General features: G+C 37.0%; 1 protein-coding gene across 4 annotated transcripts in view; it reads left to right on the top strand.

Annotated features, from left to right (window-relative positions):
• ARID4B (AT-rich interaction domain 4B) overlaps positions 1 to 17,797 on the top strand; it is a 126,617-nt gene extending 108,820 nt beyond the window's left edge. For all 4 annotated transcript variants that reach the window (XM_059900452.1, XM_059900451.1, XM_059900449.1 and 1 more), the window contains 6 exons: positions 350 to 548; positions 5,436 to 6,650; positions 9,668 to 9,781; positions 11,996 to 12,211; positions 13,258 to 13,404; positions 16,040 to 17,797. In XM_059900452.1, coding sequence (XP_059756435.1) covers positions 350 to 548; positions 5,436 to 6,650; positions 9,668 to 9,781; positions 11,996 to 12,211; positions 13,258 to 13,404; positions 16,040 to 16,167 — 2,019 coding nt within the window. In that variant the 3' untranslated portion in view covers positions 16,168 to 17,797. The remainder of the gene's footprint in view (positions 1 to 349; positions 549 to 5,435; positions 6,651 to 9,667; positions 9,782 to 11,995; positions 12,212 to 13,257; positions 13,405 to 16,039) is intronic.
• Positions 17,798 to 19,587: the final 1,790 nt, after the last annotated feature.

Below are 19,587 nucleotides of genomic sequence, written 5' to 3'. Positions count from 1 at the left end.
AGTGAATATTTAATTTAAGCCTATTTTGATTTAATTTTTACAGAATTTGTAACACCAATTTTTAGCAGTATGGAAGTTTGCTAGTCTTAATTGCCTATCTGATTGCTAATTTATTTCCACTATTAAAATACAAATATTAGACAGAAACTTATTTCTCATCCTGTAGTATTTGTTAAATAACTTTGAAAAAACATTTCTGACTGTTTTGTGGGCCTTTTTGTATTCTTTTATGTTTTTTAATAATAGTCTGTAACGTTGAGTTAAAAATGAGTTTTAACATTGTTACTAATAAATGCCTCATGATGTATTATGGCTAACATGGGATACCTTTTTTTTTTTCTTAACCTAGAATAAATTAGACAAAGAAAAAGACAAAGATGAAAAGTATTCTCCTAAGAACTGTAAACTTCGGCGCTTGTCAAAACCACCATTTCAGACAAATCCATCTCCTGAAATGGTATCCAAATTGGATCTTACTGATGCCAAAAACTCTGATACAGCTCATATTAAATCCATAGAAATCACTTCTATCCTTAATGGACTTCAAGGTAAGCATAACAAGCATCCTGTTGCATGCAAGTATTTGTTTTAATTTTTGTGTTAATTTTTATAAACCAAATTCTATAAAGGTAATTCAGTGACAGTATCAAATTCTCTTTTTTTAATTGAACCAGAATTTTGTTGACTCTCTTATTACTTGAAATAAAATCAGCCATTGATTGAGGCTTGGAAATATTTCTGTTATTAGTAGATCTGAGGGCACCATTAGATTTTAGTTAAAATTTAATATTCAACCTCTAGTACTATTACTGTGTTTTTTTCAGGTACCATCCTTTCTGTAGCCATGTAAAACATAGTTTGTATTATGCAATATCAGACTATAAAATTATACTGAACTTTTTGTAAAGAATACCAAACTTTGCTTATCTTGATTATATTTATTATGATCTCTTTTATGATGTCCTGAGTGCTTACTGTTTAAGGCAGAATGAAGTTTAACAAATAATAAAAGTGATGAGTACTGGAGGGGAAGATTTTTGTAAATCTGACTGGCAGGGAAGAGAGAATCTGATCTATCAAATGAAGTAAAAGAATGTATCTCCATAAAACTACTTTACATTTCTTAAAAAAAAAACAAACTTTACATTTCTTATAACTTAAGAGAGTTTGGATTTTTATTGATTTTGAATATAATGGAAATTGTTTTTGTCTCTTATTTCAGTTGGATATTTATATTTATTATTTGTAAATATCTAAATATTCTAAAGTTCATTTTTCATAATTTTCTACTATATCAGATATACAGAACAGTATATGGAAATATATGTATAATTTAAAGAATAATGATATTGTATGTCTACCACAGTGGTGAACAAGTAGTATTTACTTAAAATAGTTATGTCTCCCTGAAAAGTAATTAATATTCTGACTTAACCATTCTTTTACTTTTCTTTAGAATTATATTAAACCTATATATATTCCTAAAGAGGATATTATTTAGTTTTCTTGAAACTGTGGCGAGCGTAAACCTAGCTATGTAAAAAAGGCAGTATTTCCACTTAGATGAAGGCTCCCTGAGAATGTTATCTGAATAGACTCTCTAGGTCATATTAAGCTTCTTTGTGAGTCTACAAAAGCCTCTGGAAGGGAATTCAGTGGGGCAAGGTAATGAGGCCTTTCTGGGAGACATCGGGGCTCCCCACAAGAATATCTGACGTAGTCTCAGAGGATGACCAAAAGGAATAAGTTCAGTGGGAGTAGGAAGGTCCTCTGTATCTTCTGATTCTAGCCTTCCCAAATATACCCCTAGCTTTCAGGTGTAGGTCAAAACAAAATGTTTCTGCCGGGTAAAATGATGTCATTATCCGTCATTATCCGATTCAGGTAATGGCACACAAGACATTGAGGGGAGAGCTGGAATTTCATCACCAAATGGTGGAAACAAGCTAAAATACATACAAAGAATCTAGTTGATGGCAGGAGGCATCTTGGTGATGATAGCCCTCCATATGACTTTGGAAATACACTGCATGGTCTGGACTGGTTTCCTTCTACATCTGATGCACAGTTCTCTTCCTGGGAACTTTTTAGAGCTCTCTCTTCAAAGTCGTCCCTAGAATTTCTTTGTTTTGGATATCTGATGGTTTTTTTTTAACCTTCTTTGGTATACTCATTGTGGTGGAGCACATTCTCTAGTAAATTTTAAGAACAAGTGACTAAGAGGGAAGGTACATTTTTAGAGACTGTCCATATCTGAAAACATCTTTATTCATGGTTTAGCGGGGTTGGACGTTTTTCCTTAATTCTTTTATTGACATTGTTCCACTGTTTTTTTGCTTACAGTGTTATTTCTGTGACGTCCAGAGCTCTTCTAGTTTCTGATTCTTTGTATGTGACTTGTTTTATTGCTTGTTTTTGCCTTTCCCTTTTTCTGGAATCTTGAATCTTTGTTTCTAATGTCCTAAAATTTCACAGAGATTATACCTTGTGTGGATGTATTTTTATCCGCTGTGGTGTGTACAAAGTTGTTTCATTCTAGAAACTTGTGTCTTTCTGTTCCAGATAGTTTTTATGAATTATTTTGTTGATTTCCTCCTCTGCATTTCACTGTTCTCCCTCTCTCTCTCTCTGTCTCTCGACCTGCCATTATATTGCTATTGAACCTTCCGCAGTATACTCTAATATTCTTATCTTTTGGTGGGGACATATTACTTATTCTTTTTTCTTTTTCCTCTAATTTCTTAGAAATTTTCTCTAATTTTCTTTATCTTTTAATCCTTTTACTGTTTAATTTACTGCTATAATGCTTATTGACAGCTGTAATGTTTTTAATTTGCAAGAACTCTGTTTTCTGCATGCTTTATACAATTCTGTTCTTGTACAATATCTTATGTTTCTGATTTTATTCTTTTTTTTTTTTTTTTACTGAAGTATAGTTGATTTACAATGTTGTGTTAGTTTCCGAGTACAACAAAGTGGTTCAGTTATACATATATATACATATTCTTTTCCATTATGGTTTATTACAGGATTTTGAATATAGTTCCCTGTGCTGTACAGGACCTTGTTGTCTATTTTATATATAGTAGTTTGTATCTGCTAATCCCGAACTCCTAACTTATCCCTCCCCACCCCCTTTCCCCTTTGGTAATCATAAGCTTATTTTCTATGTCTGTGAAATCTGTTTCTGTTTCATAAATAAATTTATTTGTGTAATATTTTAGATTCCATATATAAGTGATATCATATGGTATCAATATCTGTCTTTCTCTTTCTGACTTACTTTGCTTAGTGTGATAATCTCTAGGTCTCTCCATGTTGCTGCAAATGGCATTATTTCATTCTTTTTTTATGGCTGGGTAGCATTCCATTGTATATATGTACCACATCTTCTTTATCCAGTCACTGTCAGTGGACATTTAGGTTGCTTCCATGTCTTGGCTGTTATAAATAGTGCTGCTATGAACATTGGGGTGCATGTATCTTTTCAAATTATAGTTTTCTCTGGATATATTCTCAGGAGTGGGACTGCTGGATCATATGGCAACTCTGTTTTTAGTCGTTTTAAGGAACCTCCATACTGTTTTCCACAGTGGCTGGACCAAGTTACATTCCCACTAACAGTGTAGGAGGAGGGTTCCCTTTTCTCCACACCCTTTCCAGCATTTGTTATTTGTAGACTTTTTAATGATGGCCATTCTGACTGCTGTGAGGTGGTACCACATTGTAGTTTTGATTTGCATTTCTCTAATAATTAGTGATGTTGAGCATCTTTTCGTGTGCCTATTGGCCATCTGTATGTCTTTTTTGGAGAAATGTCTGTTTAGGTCTTCTGCCCATTTTTCAGTAGGGTTGTTTTTTTTTTTTATTATTGAGTTGTATATTTTGGAAATTGAGCCCTCGTCCGTTGCATCATTTGCAGATACTTTCTCCCAGTCCATAGGTTGTCTTTTCGTTTTGTTTGTGGTTTCCTTTGCTGTGCAAAAGCTTGTAAGTTTGCTTAGGTCCATTTGTTTATTTTTGCTTTTATTTCTGTTGCCTTGGGAGATGAACCTAAGAAAACACTGGTACAATTTATGTCAGAGAATGTTTTGCCTATGTTCTCTTCTAGGAGTTTTATGGTGTCATGTCTTATACTTAAGTCTTTAAGCCGTTTTGAGTTTACTTTTGTGTATGGAGTGAGGGTGTGTGTTCTAACTTCATCGATTCACATGCGGCTGTCCAACTTCCCAACACCACTTATATAGAAAGTGTGGCAGAAGGGAGTAGAGGTATTAATAAGAGAGAAAATCCTCACTGCTTATACGTATCAACGAATGGTATATTATTAAGAGATAACGATAGTAACTATCAGAGGAAATAGTTACAACATTTTGGAGGCTGGGGAGGGAAGAAAAGAGCTTTTGGTGTTTTATTATGAGTCTAAATTGTTTTAACCATGTATATGTATTGCTTGAATAATTTTAAAAATTCAGTTATTTAGGAACACATTGAAAAGATTAAATGTTTTTAACCATCTTAACTGTATCAATTATTTTTTACTTTTAGCAAATTTAGCTAAAGAATATACATGGACTTCTCAGTAGAGTGTAGCGTAGTGAAGATTCTAAATTCTGGAGTCAGACGACTTAAATTTAGATTTGATCTTGACTTATTTTAGCTCTTTGGGGTGGTTTACTTAGCGTCTCTAAATCCTAGTCTCCGAAACTATAAAATGGGGCTAATGACACGTTCATAGGGTTATGGCGAGATTGAGTGAGATGATCTGTGCAGAGCATTTCAAGGTACCTGACATGTAACAGTTTCTCAATAAATGGTATGTTAAAATCGTAATAAAAGCTATCATTTTTTAATGGTTAATTGAATTTATTTACTAAAATGAACATTTAAGAAATAAATTCTGTAGATACGTTTATATAAAGTCTAAGTTACTTAATTGTGTTGTTCTTTGAAGCATCTACCATGGAAATACATTGTTCACAAAATCTTGGAATGATCATTGCTACATTAAAAATGAAGGCTACACTTTTATAAGAATATAGACTTTGGAGTTAGAACAACCTGGGACTACATCCTCACTCCCCTATTTTGTGCTCATAAATTTGTAGAAAATTCTTCCTTTTTTATAATCAGCTTTATTGAGGTATAATTTACAAACAATAAAAGTCACGACTTTTATGTTTACAATTTCATGAGTTTTGGCAGAAGTATTCAGTAGTGTCACTACCAGTATAGTCATGATATGGAACATTTCCATCATTGGGTGAATGTCTTCACTTTCTGAAGCTCACTTTCCTCACTTGTAAAACGAGGATAAAACCTAGCAGCCTGGGGTAGTTATAAACGTAGGAGCTAATCCATGTTTATATTCGCTGGCACAGAGAAGACGTTGCTGGTGTTCTGATCACACTCATTGTCTTCTCTTTCTTTTCTAGCTTCTGAAAGTTCTGCTGAAGACAGTGAGCAGGAGGATGAGACAGGCGTTCAAGACTTGGATAACAACGGCAAAGCAGAATCTAAGGTTGATCATTTGACCCACACCAGAAATGATCTTATTTCAAAGGAGGAACAGAACAATTCATCTTTGCTAGAAGAAAACAAAGTCCATGCAGATTTGGTAATAGCCAAATCCATGTCGAAATCTCCAGAAAGATTAAGAAAAGATATAGAAGGATTATCCGAAGATACTGATGATGAGGAAGAAGATGAAGTCACAAAAAAGAGGAAGGATGTCAAGAAGGACACCGCAGATAAATCTTCAAAACCACCGGTAAAACGTGGTAAGAGGAGGTATTGCAATACCGAGGAGTGTTTAAAAACCGGGTCACCTGGCAAAAAGGAAGAGAAGGCCAAGAACAAAGACTCCCTCTGCATGGAAAACAGTAGCAGCAGCACTTCAGATGAAGATGAAGAGGAAAAATCAAAAGCAAAGACGACACCAACTAAGAAATACAACGGTTTGGAGGAGAAAAGAAAGTCTCTGCGGACAACTGGTTTCTATTCAGGATTTTCAGAAGTTGCCGAAAAAAGGATAAAACTTTTAAATAACTCTGATGAAAGACTTCAGAACAGCAGAGCTAAAGATCGAAAAGATGTCTGGTCAAGTATTCAGGGACAGTGGCCTAAGAAAACGCTGAAGGAGCTCTTCTCCGACTCCGACACCGAGGCTGCGGCCTCCCCGCCGCATCCTGCCCCGGAGGAGGGGCCGGTGGAGGGGTCCCTGCAGACCGTGGCCGAGGAGGAGAGCTGCTCCCCCGGCGCGGAGCTGGCCGCCCCGCCGCCGCCCGGTGCCGACGGCAAGCCCGCCGAGGAAAAGCCGGCGGAGGTCAGTGACAAAAAATCGGAATTTCCCAGTAGTGGCAGTAACTCAGTGCTCAACACCCCTCCCACGACACCCGAGTCGCCTTCCTCAGTCACCGTGACGGAGGCCAGTCGGCAGCCGTCTTCCGTAACCGTGTCGGAGCCGCTGGCCCCAAACCAAGAAGAAGTCCGCAGTATCAAGAGTGAGACTGATAGCACGATCGAAGTGGACAGTGTGGCCGGGGAGCTCCAGGACCTGCAGTCGGAAGGGAACGGCTCGCCCGCGGGCTTCGACGCCAGCGTGAGCTCCAGCAGCAGTAATCAGCCCGACGCGGAGCAGCCCGAGAAAGGTGAGGCGCAGGGCTCCGCTGCCTTACGGGTTTATCGCATCTCGCGTTACGAGCGTGAGGTGTTCACACGGAGTACTTGTGTGAACATGGCAGGAACGGAAATTTGGGAGGCAGTTTGTGGTGAGGAAGAGTGGAGCGTGTTTAAAAGCTTGGGAAGACTTGAGTGTCCTCTGCTTCAGCCGCCCGTGCCGCTTCACAGCGGACCAGACACATGCTAGAAACTGCACCCGGGCCCACATCCAGACCTCCCTGAGAACTCACGATGCACTGAGTGACGGCATGGCGTGAGCGGCTTAAGTATACTTGTGTAACATTGTTTTTGCACTTGCCGTGTGCAGTTTCTCACAAACATTTTGATTTACTGACAGACCCCTCCACCCTTAACCAAACACTGCGTGTGGGGGGCTGGAGCAGCCAGCTCTGCAGGCACTGCTTTCCTCAGACAGCCGTGCCAAACTGAGTTTCAAGCCTTTGTAAAGGAATTTGATGCTTTCTTAGATGCAGAGCTTCCAAATTGAAGGACCAGTGTCTCTGTTAATAACCTATAGTAATACTCTTGATTTTTCCGTGAAGTTGAAATTAGTACTTCCCGAAAGTATTAGTGCCTTTTTGATGGTGCCTTAGCTGTACTTTTGTCATCATTTTACTTAGGAACCACTTCACTCAGGTGTCTTTAAATTAATATGCTCTAGGCTGACACTTGGCTTTGAAACACACTTTTCCAGTATAAAGATACAGCACTAGGGTATGTATTTTATATAACATACCAGATTTTATTATGCTAACTTCAGGTTTTTAGCTAAACTTAAAAAAGAGATATGATCCAGACCAAATTAGTTAGTTCCAAGTTTTCTCACACAAACCTTTTTTTTTCCTTTTTCTAGTTTCCTTGAGATATAATTGACATAACATTATCACACAAATCTTGACTTAAAACATTTAAAAAAATTAAGTAAAAAATATAGTTGCAATAATTTTTTTTTTTCTGTACATTCACACACACAACTACTGTGATTGTGTTTGTGTGCCATACTATCTCATGGAACTGAATTATCCAGGCATAAATAGAGTAATCCTCAAAATGAAAGAAGCATTTATCACAGATGATTAGAGAGGCTTTCAACTATAATATGATAAACTTTTTTTTTCTTATAAATTTATTTATTTATTTTTGGCTGCGTTGGGTCTTCTTCGTTGCTGCGCACGGGCTTTCTCTAGTTGCGGTGAGCGGGGGCTACTCTTCGTTGCGGTGCGCGGGCTTCTCATTGCGGTGGCTTCTCTTGTTACGGAGCACAGTCTCCAGGTGTGCGGGCTTCAGTAGTTGTGACACTCAGGCTTCTCTCTACTTGTGGCAGGCGGGCTCCAGAGTGCTCATGCTCATTGGTTGCAACTCACGGGCTCTCTAGTTGTGGCACGTGGGCTCCAGGGCGCATGGGCTCTGTAGCTGTGGTGCACCGGCTTAGTTGCCCTGCGGCATGTGGGATCTTAGTTCCCTTACCAGGGATTGAACCCGCGTCCCCTGCATTGGAAGGCGGATTCTTAACCACTGGACCGCCAGGGAAGTCCCAGAATTCACTTGATTTTAAAAGTAAAAATGTAAGGGACGTCCCTGGCGGTCCAGTGGTTAAGCCTCTGTGCTTCCACTGCAGGGGGCATGGGTTCGATCCCTGGTCAGGGAATTAAGATCCTGCATGCCTCCCGGCACGGCCATTAAAAAAAAAAAAGTAAAAACGTAAGTTTTACAATTTAGATTTAGGATTGCCTTCCAGTTTAGCCTACAGTAAGCTTTTTATTTCTTGTAGCTGAAAGTTTCAGAATTAAACTCTTGGAGAGAAATCTGGCAATTGTTTTTAAGATTCTGTACTTTAATATAGATAATATCTAAATCACTTTCTTTATGTTCCGCTTTGTTATATTAAAAGAACATTAGGAAAAGTTATCTATTAGATGTAACCCATAAAAAAAAAGAAAACTGAGAAGTTACAAACAAAACATTTAATAGCCTGTTCCATTTTTTACCAACGAAGCCATGTCTTGTATATTCATGGTTGATTTTACCATTGTAACAGGACTAAGAAATATTTTGTTTTTAAAACAAACATGGCATAATTTTATCATGGTATTAATTATATTGTATCATTATAGTATCTGACTTTGGAATGGAATAGAGATAAGACTTTATTAATCTCAGGAGAAAGATTACTGTATAGTCTGAGAAACAATGCATATAATTAGGAAGATATAGAATCACAGCAGATGCTGAGGATCAGATTAGTAGCTGAGAAACTATAGTTTGGAGTAGTGATTGATCATTGAAGGCTGGGCATCGGGGAAGGTAGGACTTGGGCTCGTCCTTGAAGAACGGGAGACATTTATAATATTTTGGAATAACTTCCTGCCAAGAAGATGGAACGTTTCTTAGAACTACTATGCTAGATCTGTAAATGGTATACATGTTAACCATTGCCCTGGGAGCTAAGTTATTGTTGTTGTAAATTTATAATAAATTGTCTTTATAATAAATTTGTTATTATAATTAAGTGTGAATTACTACTAAAATGTATTCCATTAATATTATATCATTAAAATTTTCATTAATATCATTATAATACATATAATGACTATTTTAACCTGTAATTAAATCTTAATATTTTGGTTTTATTGAATTTTAACAAACTTCAGCTTTTGTTTTCAGCATATACCTTTTTTTTGAATTACTAGACTCATAAACTCCCAGTACTATACTGAGAACTATATTCAGTTTATATCTGATTTTTCTAAGAAGGATGTGCATACTTTGTTTGCTTTTTAAAAAACTCTAATTATGTGTAATAATTCAGCTCATTAATGACGGTTTATTTTAAAAATTGTAGTAATTTCTATGACAAATTATAAATCTCATAAAGAACATGTATAGTCTCAGAATTGGTCTTTTCTTCTAGAATGTGGAATTAATTTATACCTGGGGCAAGCTTGATTTTATTTTGTGTTACTTAATAATTTCTTTCCCATCAAAGCCTGTACAGGTCAGAAAAGAGTGAAAGAAGCTCAGGGAGGAGGAAGTTCATCAAAAAAGCAGAAACGAAGCCATAAAGCAACAGTGGTAAACAACAAAAAGAAAGGCAAAGGCAGTAAGTGTGAAATCTCTAAATTTTTTAAATATAAAGATAATGGTAGATATGTTTTTTTCCCCATTAAGAAAAGGGTATTCAGGATACGGGACAGTTAATATTTTGATTTCGTCTCTAACCACCCCCTCAACCCCCCAAATCACACAGAAGTCTTTTGATCCTAGGTAAATTCTAGGATTGAGCAGTTTATTATTCAGCAGTGGTACTGATTGCTGATGAATAATCAGGTAATCTTTTAAAAAATAGTAGCCAATATAATATAAACATCAACATCTTTGTTAGTTTTATGTTCAACAGTTCTTTTGCCATTATATATATTACATATTATGAAATGCTTGAATTATATATTATTTTTATTACAAGGAAATTGATTGCCTTGTAATTCTTCCAGGCAAAATCAGCCTGGAGGAGAACAATCAAGATAGCTTTAGAGCTGTAAATCCAGTAACTCCCGTGCACTACCTTTATCTTCGGTATCCTAAACTACGTATCTAAGAGCAGCTGTAAGACTACTCTGGTTAAATATGTTGTAACTCATGACTTTAGCAATGATTCTGTTTATCAACCTACAGGAATATATATACTGTATTTCTCCTGAGAGCTGCACATTTTATCTCTCTTTTGTAGACAAAGTAAGAAGCAGAAAATATGTAAAGAATTTCTTTTCAGGTGTCCCACACTGACCTCCTGCTGCTCTTCCAGGAGACTCCTGCCACCTCCACTGCCTGACCTTTGCTATCGGCCGGCTTGGCTGCACTTCAGTGCAGAAAAGGGTTATGCGGCCAGTTCCCCGAGGTTCTGCTGAGCCCATATGACTTCCAGGCGGTGAATATGGCATCCTTTGGGGCCCCGGGCGGCTGTGTTCAGCAAGGCCATGAAAGCCAAGCTGAGGCAGACCACTGCATCAGAGTGGGCCCAAGCCTTGGGTGGCTTAGCTAGGAGTTGCCAGGGGTTCCAGAGCAGCAGTGGGGGGACTGGGAAGGGATTCTTTAAACGTATGTATAAGAGAGTGGTGGAGATTCTTTATTCCCAAAACACCACAGTGGGAGGAGTTGCTGTGTGTCTTTCCTATCTGGAACACTTCTCAGGCTTTTAGAGCTTAACTATACTTTTTTTTTTTTGGTTGTTAAATGAAGAATCAGGAAATGAAAATCGATAAATTTGATGCCAAATTGATCACTTATTTGGAGTAACTGACAGGATATTCAGAGTGTTTTTTATTACACTCTGATGTTTTTATCTTCAAGACTTTTAAATGACATTCTCTAAGAGGGCTCATCTTCAGTAAGTCATTAACATATTCATATAATTGAGAGATAATAGCAGTTGACCGCATGTTCTCCCGTTTTAATTATTGGGCCTACATCTTGTTAAGTCAGAATGAGGAAACAGTTCTCTGAGAATAATTTAGTAAAGTGAATTAACTCTCATAGAATCTACAATAATGCTTTGTATCCAGAAAGAGGTAATTTATGGAAATACCAGTCCCATAACCTGTTCACATGTCAAGGTGTTAAGCATTTCCATTCTAGTCCTGAGGCTTTAATCAGCAATGGCAGATGTAACATAATTATTACATAGACTTCTGAATTTTTTTTATAAATTACTGAATATATTTACCAGGGTAAAACTGATGGTTTATTTTAGTCAACAAGCTATGATGTAGGAGTTTCTTAAGGAATCACTGTATGTATCAAAGTTCAGAGTTTATTCCCAAAGAATTCTTTATTAAATATGATGATTGTGATCACTGTTTGTGGCCATAGGAGTAGGAAAGTGTGATATGTACACAATCTGTACACAGTTTAAAATATGAAAGTTGAGGTTTCCATTATGAGTCATTTTAAAAGATGCTGTATTCTACTTTATATATATTAACATAATAGAGTTAAAAGCCATTTAAATAATTACTGTATATTTGATAGTCTACCAGGTATAATGAAAGATTAGTTTGAGTGTTTTTTAAAAATATGTTATTGGCAATTCAGGTAAGAAGAGTTTTTGGTTTTGTTTTCCTTAACTGAGATACTGCTGTGTTTATACTTAATGGTTTTCCAGGTTTTTAGGCAGGGTCTGTAAAGCAAGTTGTTTACTGTAGTAATAAATTCAAATGGTTAACTTTAAATTGTCCACTAAAATCTGTGACAGATATTCTTTGTTACTTTTCTATTTACTAATGCTTTTCTTTTTCTTTTTCTTTTTTTTTTTTTTCAGCAAATAGTAGTGATAGTGAAGAGCTTTCTGCTGGTGAAAGTGTAACTAAGGCTCAGCCCGTCAAATCTGTTTCCAGTGGAATGAAGGCTCATGGTACCAAATCTCCTGCCAGGACGCAGTCTCCAGGAAAATGTGGAAAGAATGGTGATAAGGATCCTGATCTCAAGGAACCTAGTAATCGATTACCCAAAGTTTACAAATGGAGTTTTCAGATGTGTAAGTGACATACATTAAATCAGCAGTTAAGCGGCAGAAACTGCATCCTAGTAATTCCTGATGCCAGTAATTCTGGAAGAGTGGCTGTAACCAGACTGAGAGACATAATAACCATTCACTGCAGTATAGCTTATTTGGATCTTGATTTGAATAGAAAATTGCCGAAAGATAACTTGTAAGGCATTTGAGGCACACGTCAGTGTTGATGAGGTATTTCTGCTGTGTCAGCAGTTTGCTGTAAAAGCCTGGTGTTGAGGTGGGGAGTGGGTGGAGGCATAAGTGAGGCGGCGTCTGCCACGAATCGCTGGTCACTGCAGCTGCGTGACGGGCGCGCGCCACTCCGTTATCCTGCTCCTCACCCTTCTGTATCCATGAGAAACAGCCGTGAAAGATGTTTTCTGAAAAAGAGACTACCGCAGTTTCTCACGCAGGGAGTCTTAGGGGACTGAAAGTGCTTTAGAGCGTGTGACAGCTTTCCTCCAACCTAAAAGTATTAGAAGAATCTAAAAAAGAACAAAAAGAGGGGACTTCCCTGGCGGTCCAGTGGTGGAGACCCCGCGCTTCCCCTGCAGGGGGCGTGGGTTCCATCCCTGGCCGGGGAAGTTCCACGCACCATGCGCTGCGGCCAAAAAAAGTTGATGGGACATGCATTAAGAGATAAACTTTAAAAAAAGAACAAAAAGCGGACGAAAGACAAAAATGTATCCACAGTCCTAACGTTCAAAAAAAATGCAAATTAATGTACTGTGGTGATACTGTACATGAATGCGGGATTTTTCTTTTTTGGTAAATGTGGAATTTTTAACCTCTGTGTTTAGGTCATAAGATCTTTAATTCTACACACTCATTCATTCAGAAAGTGCCGTGCATGTGGTAGTGCCGAGCATTGCTCTAGGCTGGGGGAGAAAAATCTTCGGCAAACAAATGTTTACAAGCCTATTTTTAGTTTATCTGTCTTCCTCATTTTACAGCCACACTATATGTTCTCTCTTATATATGAAAATTGTGTTCACAAATGCATATTAATGAAAGTGTTAAATTCACAGCGGACCTGGAGAATATGACAAGTGCTGAGCGTATCACAATTCTTCAAGAAAAACTGCAAGAAATCAGAAAACATTATCTGTCATTAAAATCTGAAGTAGCTTCCATTGATCGGAGGAGAAAGCGTTTAAAGAAGAAAGAGAGAGAAAGTAAGTGTTTTTACCTTACTTTACTTAAACCTAAAGCAGTTTGCGACTGTGCAGTTGGGCTCACGTGAGTTGTGTTTGTGTATCTTCAGGCAAGCTCTTTAATCCCTCTAGCTTATTTTCCTCATCTATAAAGTGGGAAAATTTATCTAAAGAAACAGTTATCTCAAACCATAATATTCACTTTCACGGAGCTTACAGTCTGCTTCTCCGCCAGAACTAATAATATTTCAGACTGTGAAGAGACTAGAGCAATGTTAAGGCAGTGATTGGGTGGGTTGCATTAGATTACCAATGGCTGGGACATTTTCTTTGAGACCCAAATGACCAGAGGAAGTGAGGGGGGTTAAAATCTGAGGGAAGGGCGTTGTCTTAGTTTTCCGGGGCTGCTGAAACAAAGCTCAGGTCTACCTCGGAGATGCTGTGGGTTCTTTTCCAGACTACCACAATAAAGCAAATATCACAATAAAATGAGTCACATGAATTTTTTGGTTTCCCAGTGCATATGAAGGTTATGTTTACACTATACAGTAGTCTGTTAAGTGTGCAACAGCATCATGTCGAAAAAAAGAAACGATGTACGTACCTCAGTTAAAAATACTTTGTTAAAAATGCTAACCATGATCTGAGCCGTCATTGTGATCTTTTTGCTGGTGGAGGGTCCTGCCTCGATGTTGATGCTGCTGACGGATCCAGGTGGTGGTTGCTGAAGCCTGGGGTGGCCGTGGCAGTTTCTTAAAATAAGACAACAAGGAAGTTTGCTGCATCAAGTGACTCTTCCTTCCATAAGCAATTTCTGTGCAATGCTGTTTGAAAGCATTTTACCCACAGTGGAACTTCTTTCCAGATTTGAGTCAGTGCTGTCAAACCCTGCTGCTGCTCCGTTAACTAAGTTTATGTAATATTCTGAGTCTTTGTTGTCATTTCAACAGTCAGATAAGTTCACTGTCTTATATGGGCATGGTTCATGGCATCCCAAAGCAATTACGATAGTAACATCAAAGATCTGTGCTCACAGATCACCATAACAAATGTAACATAATAATAATGAAAAAGTTTGAAATACTGTGAGAATTACCAAAATGTGACACAGAGACACAAAGTGAGCAAATACTGTTGGAAAAAATGCTGCAGTAGACTTCTGGATGCAGGGTTGCCACAAACCTTCAATTTGTAAAAAACACAGTATCTTTGAAGGGCAATAAAGCAAAGCATAATACAATGAAGTAGCCTGTATCACAGGCACAGTTATCTTGGGAAACTCTTTGATTGTGTGTTTGGAGAACTAGCTACTTTTAGTTCTGAGAATAGGTCCCAAGGAAGAATATGTGGTCGCAAAGAAGTTTGTTATGGTAATATTTATAATAGCAGATAGAAATCATTAACTTGTATTCTCCAATAATATATGCAAAAGACTAGGAATTAGATTAGTTACAATTCATAAATATAGTGGAACACTATTCAGCTTTGAAAAGAAAAAGAGGTAAATCTATATATGTACTGATAAGGAAACATCTCCTCAGATTGTTAAGTGTAAAAACCAAGAGTCAGACTCTATACTGTGCTTCCACTTGTGTTTTTAAAAGCGAAGTTACTAGTGTTTTCATTTTAAATGTGCATATCATATCTCTAGATTCTACGGAAAAAATTCCTCTAGAGCCGGGGTTGCAAACATTTTCTGTAGAGACAGATAGTAAATATTTTGGGCTTTGTGGGCCTTATAGTCTCTTTAGAACTACTTGACCTTATGAAATCTGCCATAGGCAAGATGTAAAGAAACGGGCATAGCTGTGTTCCAATAAAATTTTCTTAACAAAAACAGGCAGGCCAGATTTGGCCGTGGGGCAATAATTTGCCAGTTCCTGTTGTGGAGTTTTAAAGATTGTGAAGCAGCTGGTAACAGTGGGGAGGGGAATTTGGAGGGTTAGGAGGGTCCTGGATGAGAGGGAGATGAGCTTTTCCACCTTATATCCCAGCACTGAATGATTTCGTTTACTTTGTGCATGTATTCCTTAAAAAATAAGTTTTCAAACACTGATTTATAACAATGAGAGAATTTCTTTGAGGAAAATAACTGATGTGTCATTTGCTTTATAAACCAAGTGGAGGAAAATGCAGTAGTTATGATGTGATGTGTGGTAGTAGTTATTTTTCCCAACTTTAAGAAGCAATTAGCTTTCCCTTCTCATCACCATTTAATTTCATAAGGAACTCCAGAAGCAGAAACATACGGGAATTGGGAGGGGGAAAAAGATGTGGGATGGATTACAGATTTTTCCTGTTGAATTCCAAGATCTTTTTGACATTTGTTTCATTATTACGGAAGTCTGTCTTCTGTCTTATTTCCATGTCTCTGTAGACTGAGAGCACCGTTCATTCTCCTCTTTGATTCACGCAAGAGCGTTCCCTGGCCTGTCCTTTGTTGTTGCTTCTCCTGTGATTTGGCAGTGCCTCGTTACTTGAGATGCACTAGGTTTTCCTTTCTTTACATTATGGTCTTGTAAGAAGTGACTGCTCTCGTAGTGAGCTAAATGATTTTGGAGAAGACAGCAGAATTTTAGTTTAGAGGACGAGTGCTTTACTTCCTTCTGCTGTTGTATATGCGTGTTATTAAGCTGTTGGTTTCCCTTCGCCTTAGGTGCTGCTACATCCTCGTCATCGTCTTCACCTTCGTCCAGCTCCATAACGGCTGCTGTTATGTTAACATTAGCTGAACCGTCAATGTCCAGCACGTCACAGAATGGAATGTCCGTTGAGTGCAGGTGACAGCAGGACTTGCTAAAGCACTTTGCACTTAATGGCTGTTGAGAGCCACGTCTTTTTTTATACTGCACAGTGGCACAAAAAAAAAAATCAGACAAGCACTATTTTATATTTAAAAATTGTTTCTTGACAAGCTGACTTGGCACTTAAGTGCACTTTTTTTATGAAGAAAAAGTACAATGAACTGCTTTTCCTCAAGCAATAATTGTTTCCAACTTGTCTGGGAATTGTGTGTCTGGTAACTTGAAGGCCTTCCACTGTGGCAAATGGAGGCTTTTCACTGCCTGTAGAGACAATACAGTAAGCGTAGTCATTGGGCGGCCACAACATGTTAAGATAACTTACTGTATATGTATTCCCTTGTATTTTGTTAAAGCTGGAACATTTGATATTTTTCCATTTATTTATGAAAAAATATGAACCTATTTTCATTTGTACAAGCTAATTGTTTTTTAAAGCAAGTCACCTTAGGGTGGCTTTAATTGTATAACTCAAGCACATGTAATAAATTCAGAACCTGCAGTTAACAGGATATTAGACATCAATCCTGATAACCAAATATTAAAGATTCTCTTTAAAAAAGACTGAACATGTTTACAGGTTTGAATTAGGCTAAAAGGTCTTGCAGTGGCTTTTCACGCCCCTTCAAATTGGAATGGAACTACTGTACTTTGCCATTTTTCTATAAATCAGTATTTTTTTTTAATTTTGATATAATACATTGTGTGAAAAAAGAAAATGGCTAATAAACTGTATTAAATCTTAAACAATGTGTAAAGATTGTACTTAGCCAGTTCAAAGTGTATATTTATTCATAATGAATTATAACAGTTATATTTTTGTGTTTTCTTGTAAATGTTTCTTTTTCCTTAAATACAGATAATTCATTTGTATTGCTTATTTTATTATGAGCTACAACAAGAGGACTTCAGGAACAAGTAAACTTTATCGGTATGGTTCAAGGCTGTTGCTATGAACTGTCTCAAAAGGATGGCTGTTATTTTAAGTATAAATAGCTAATCAGGGTGGTAGGCCTATAAAAATTAAATGCCTTGTATAAAATCCAAAATGAACGCAAAATTGTTTTCACCTGTATTGACTTTATGTTGTATGGTTCCAATCTCTGTTCTGTTTGGCACTTGTATTTAATTCTACACCTTTGTAAGACATTTGTATATTGCGGATGTGTTCATTCAAGCTATTTAATACCTGGCACTGTTAATACACAGTACTTTACTGTACAGACTGTTTTACTGTTTTAATTGTAGTTCTGTGTACTTTTTTTGGACGGGGCTGGCATGTTTTATTTGTTTTCTGGCAATACGACGTGAGAATTTCGAAGCGTTTTGTTGTAGATGCTAACGTGTCAGAATCCTTTACATTCAACTTTTCTAAGAAAAGCATTTTCAGTCTTGCAGTGTGTGCTTACAGTAACTAATTTTGTTGAAAATGGTTTCAAGTTATTCAGATTTGTACAGGACTGTAAAGATTTGTTGACAGCAAAACATTGAAGAAAAGCTTATAGAATAAAAGCTATAAAGTATATATTAGGATCTGCAAACAATGAAGAATTATGTAATATATTGTACAAATGTAAGCAAAGGCTCTGAAATAAAATGCCATAGTTTGTGAATCCTTGATTTTGTTTCTAAAAGATTAAGTAATTTTAGTTCATTTCTGTCTCTGATGCCTGACCGAAACACATATCTCCAGCATATATTATCAGAAAGGGTAAAATTGACATCCAAAAAAGGGAATATTCTGCCTTTAGGAATTAAAAGTCCATTAGCCAGATTTATGTACAGGATTTGTTAGGCATTCTTATATCTTTGCATACACAATTTAGCTTGAGTCTGAAGATGAATACTTCTGACTTGGAGGTTTGTCTAAAGAAGAAAACCAAGATTTTTTTCTTTAATGCTTGAAACCATTACTAGCGGCTTTTTTTTTTTTTTCCTTTTATTTCTTTTCTTTTTTTTTTTTTTTGGTCTTTTAATGTAATTGGACCTTTGTGGCTCTCTTACACTTTCAGTGCACTCTACGCCATTGCACTGTGGAATCATCTGGGTATTGTTAAAACAGTAGTCAATACTCCAGCCCCACCCTCAGTCATATTTAATTGGTCTGGGATGGTACCTGGATGCTGGTCTTCTTTTAAAGGTGGCCAGTGATCTTAATACTCATCTGGGTTGAGAACCAACCACTGCATCCCTCCAAACCTTTAAAATCAATAATTAGGTTTTCTGCCCCGTTTAATGAACTTCCCACCAAGAGAAAATTTTTTCTTTAAAAAGGAAACTTTTTAAGGCCTAAAAAGGCCCAAATGTGTATTTTTGATGCACCTTTTTGATGACCCTTTATTTTCACAGAAATCAGTTTAACGTTTAAGGGATGAGTTTTAAAATCTATAGAACAGTGCTTCTCAAAATGAGGTCCTAGAATACTGGTACCTGGAAATGCTCTGGGAATTTATTACCAAACATATTTTGGAAATGCTATATATAGCACATCCCCTTCTTAGAGTTTCAGTGTTCGCATGTTAAAAACTTTAAGAAGTTTTTTTAAGGAAGTGTTTTCATTTAACCTACTGCTTTTAGACTTACCTGATCATGAAACCCTGTTTTTCAAGGAACTCCCAATATCACCTACTTGTTGCTTTACAGAAACAGTGCTCTAAAGGAGAGTGATTCCAAACTTTGTTGGAGTTGAGGTTTATACCCTTGGGCTTTTCTGCCTATTTCTCCCTTCCTCCCAGCTTCTCCGGAGAGTTTGAGAATTTCATGGCATTACTAGAATTTGACTTAAGTCTTTCCCTGGTCCCCTAAACTACATTTTACCAAACTAGTTTACAATCTCTGATAAAATTAAGATGGTACTTTTTTTTACAGTGTTCTCCAAAACCTTTTTTTTATTCCTACTGAAATAACCTGAGGGTGAGGTCTTGTTAATTTTAATAACCTGGGAAGGTTGGGGACGGTGGACCAGATTCCAGAAACCCCTAACATTTTTTACAAAATGTATTTGTATTTTTTTTAATGAAAAGAGCCCCTATAAGTTTAAGAAACTCTTCAAAGGGGTTAGTGATCTCTAAATGGTTGGAAAGCAGTTCTTAAGAACAGTGGGAATCATTTTTAAACTATCTCCAGCCACAGTCTCTTTCATACTTATCACCTTTTCCTCTAGAAGTGTGTGCTGCCTTTCATTCTTTGTGAGTCCATTTCTTCACCTTTCGTTTTAATTTTAACCTGCTATTTAGGGATTTTTGTCTAATGTCATATGATGGGTTTTGTATGTGTAAGATGTAAACCCCACGGAGGAATAGTTTCATGGTTTAGTTGTGGAAGTAATAGATATACAAGAGATCATAAAATTAAGCACTAAATTGTATGGGCAGGGAAAACACATGCATTAGAGTTTAAAGAG

Source organism: Balaenoptera ricei, chromosome 16, assembly GCF_028023285.1.
Source record: "Balaenoptera ricei isolate mBalRic1 chromosome 16, mBalRic1.hap2, whole genome shotgun sequence".
Classification (NCBI taxonomy): Eukaryota; Metazoa; Chordata; class Mammalia; order Artiodactyla; family Balaenopteridae; genus Balaenoptera; species Balaenoptera ricei.
Note: the sequence above shows the minus strand (reverse complement) of the source record. Positions and strands in the feature narration are given on the sequence as shown.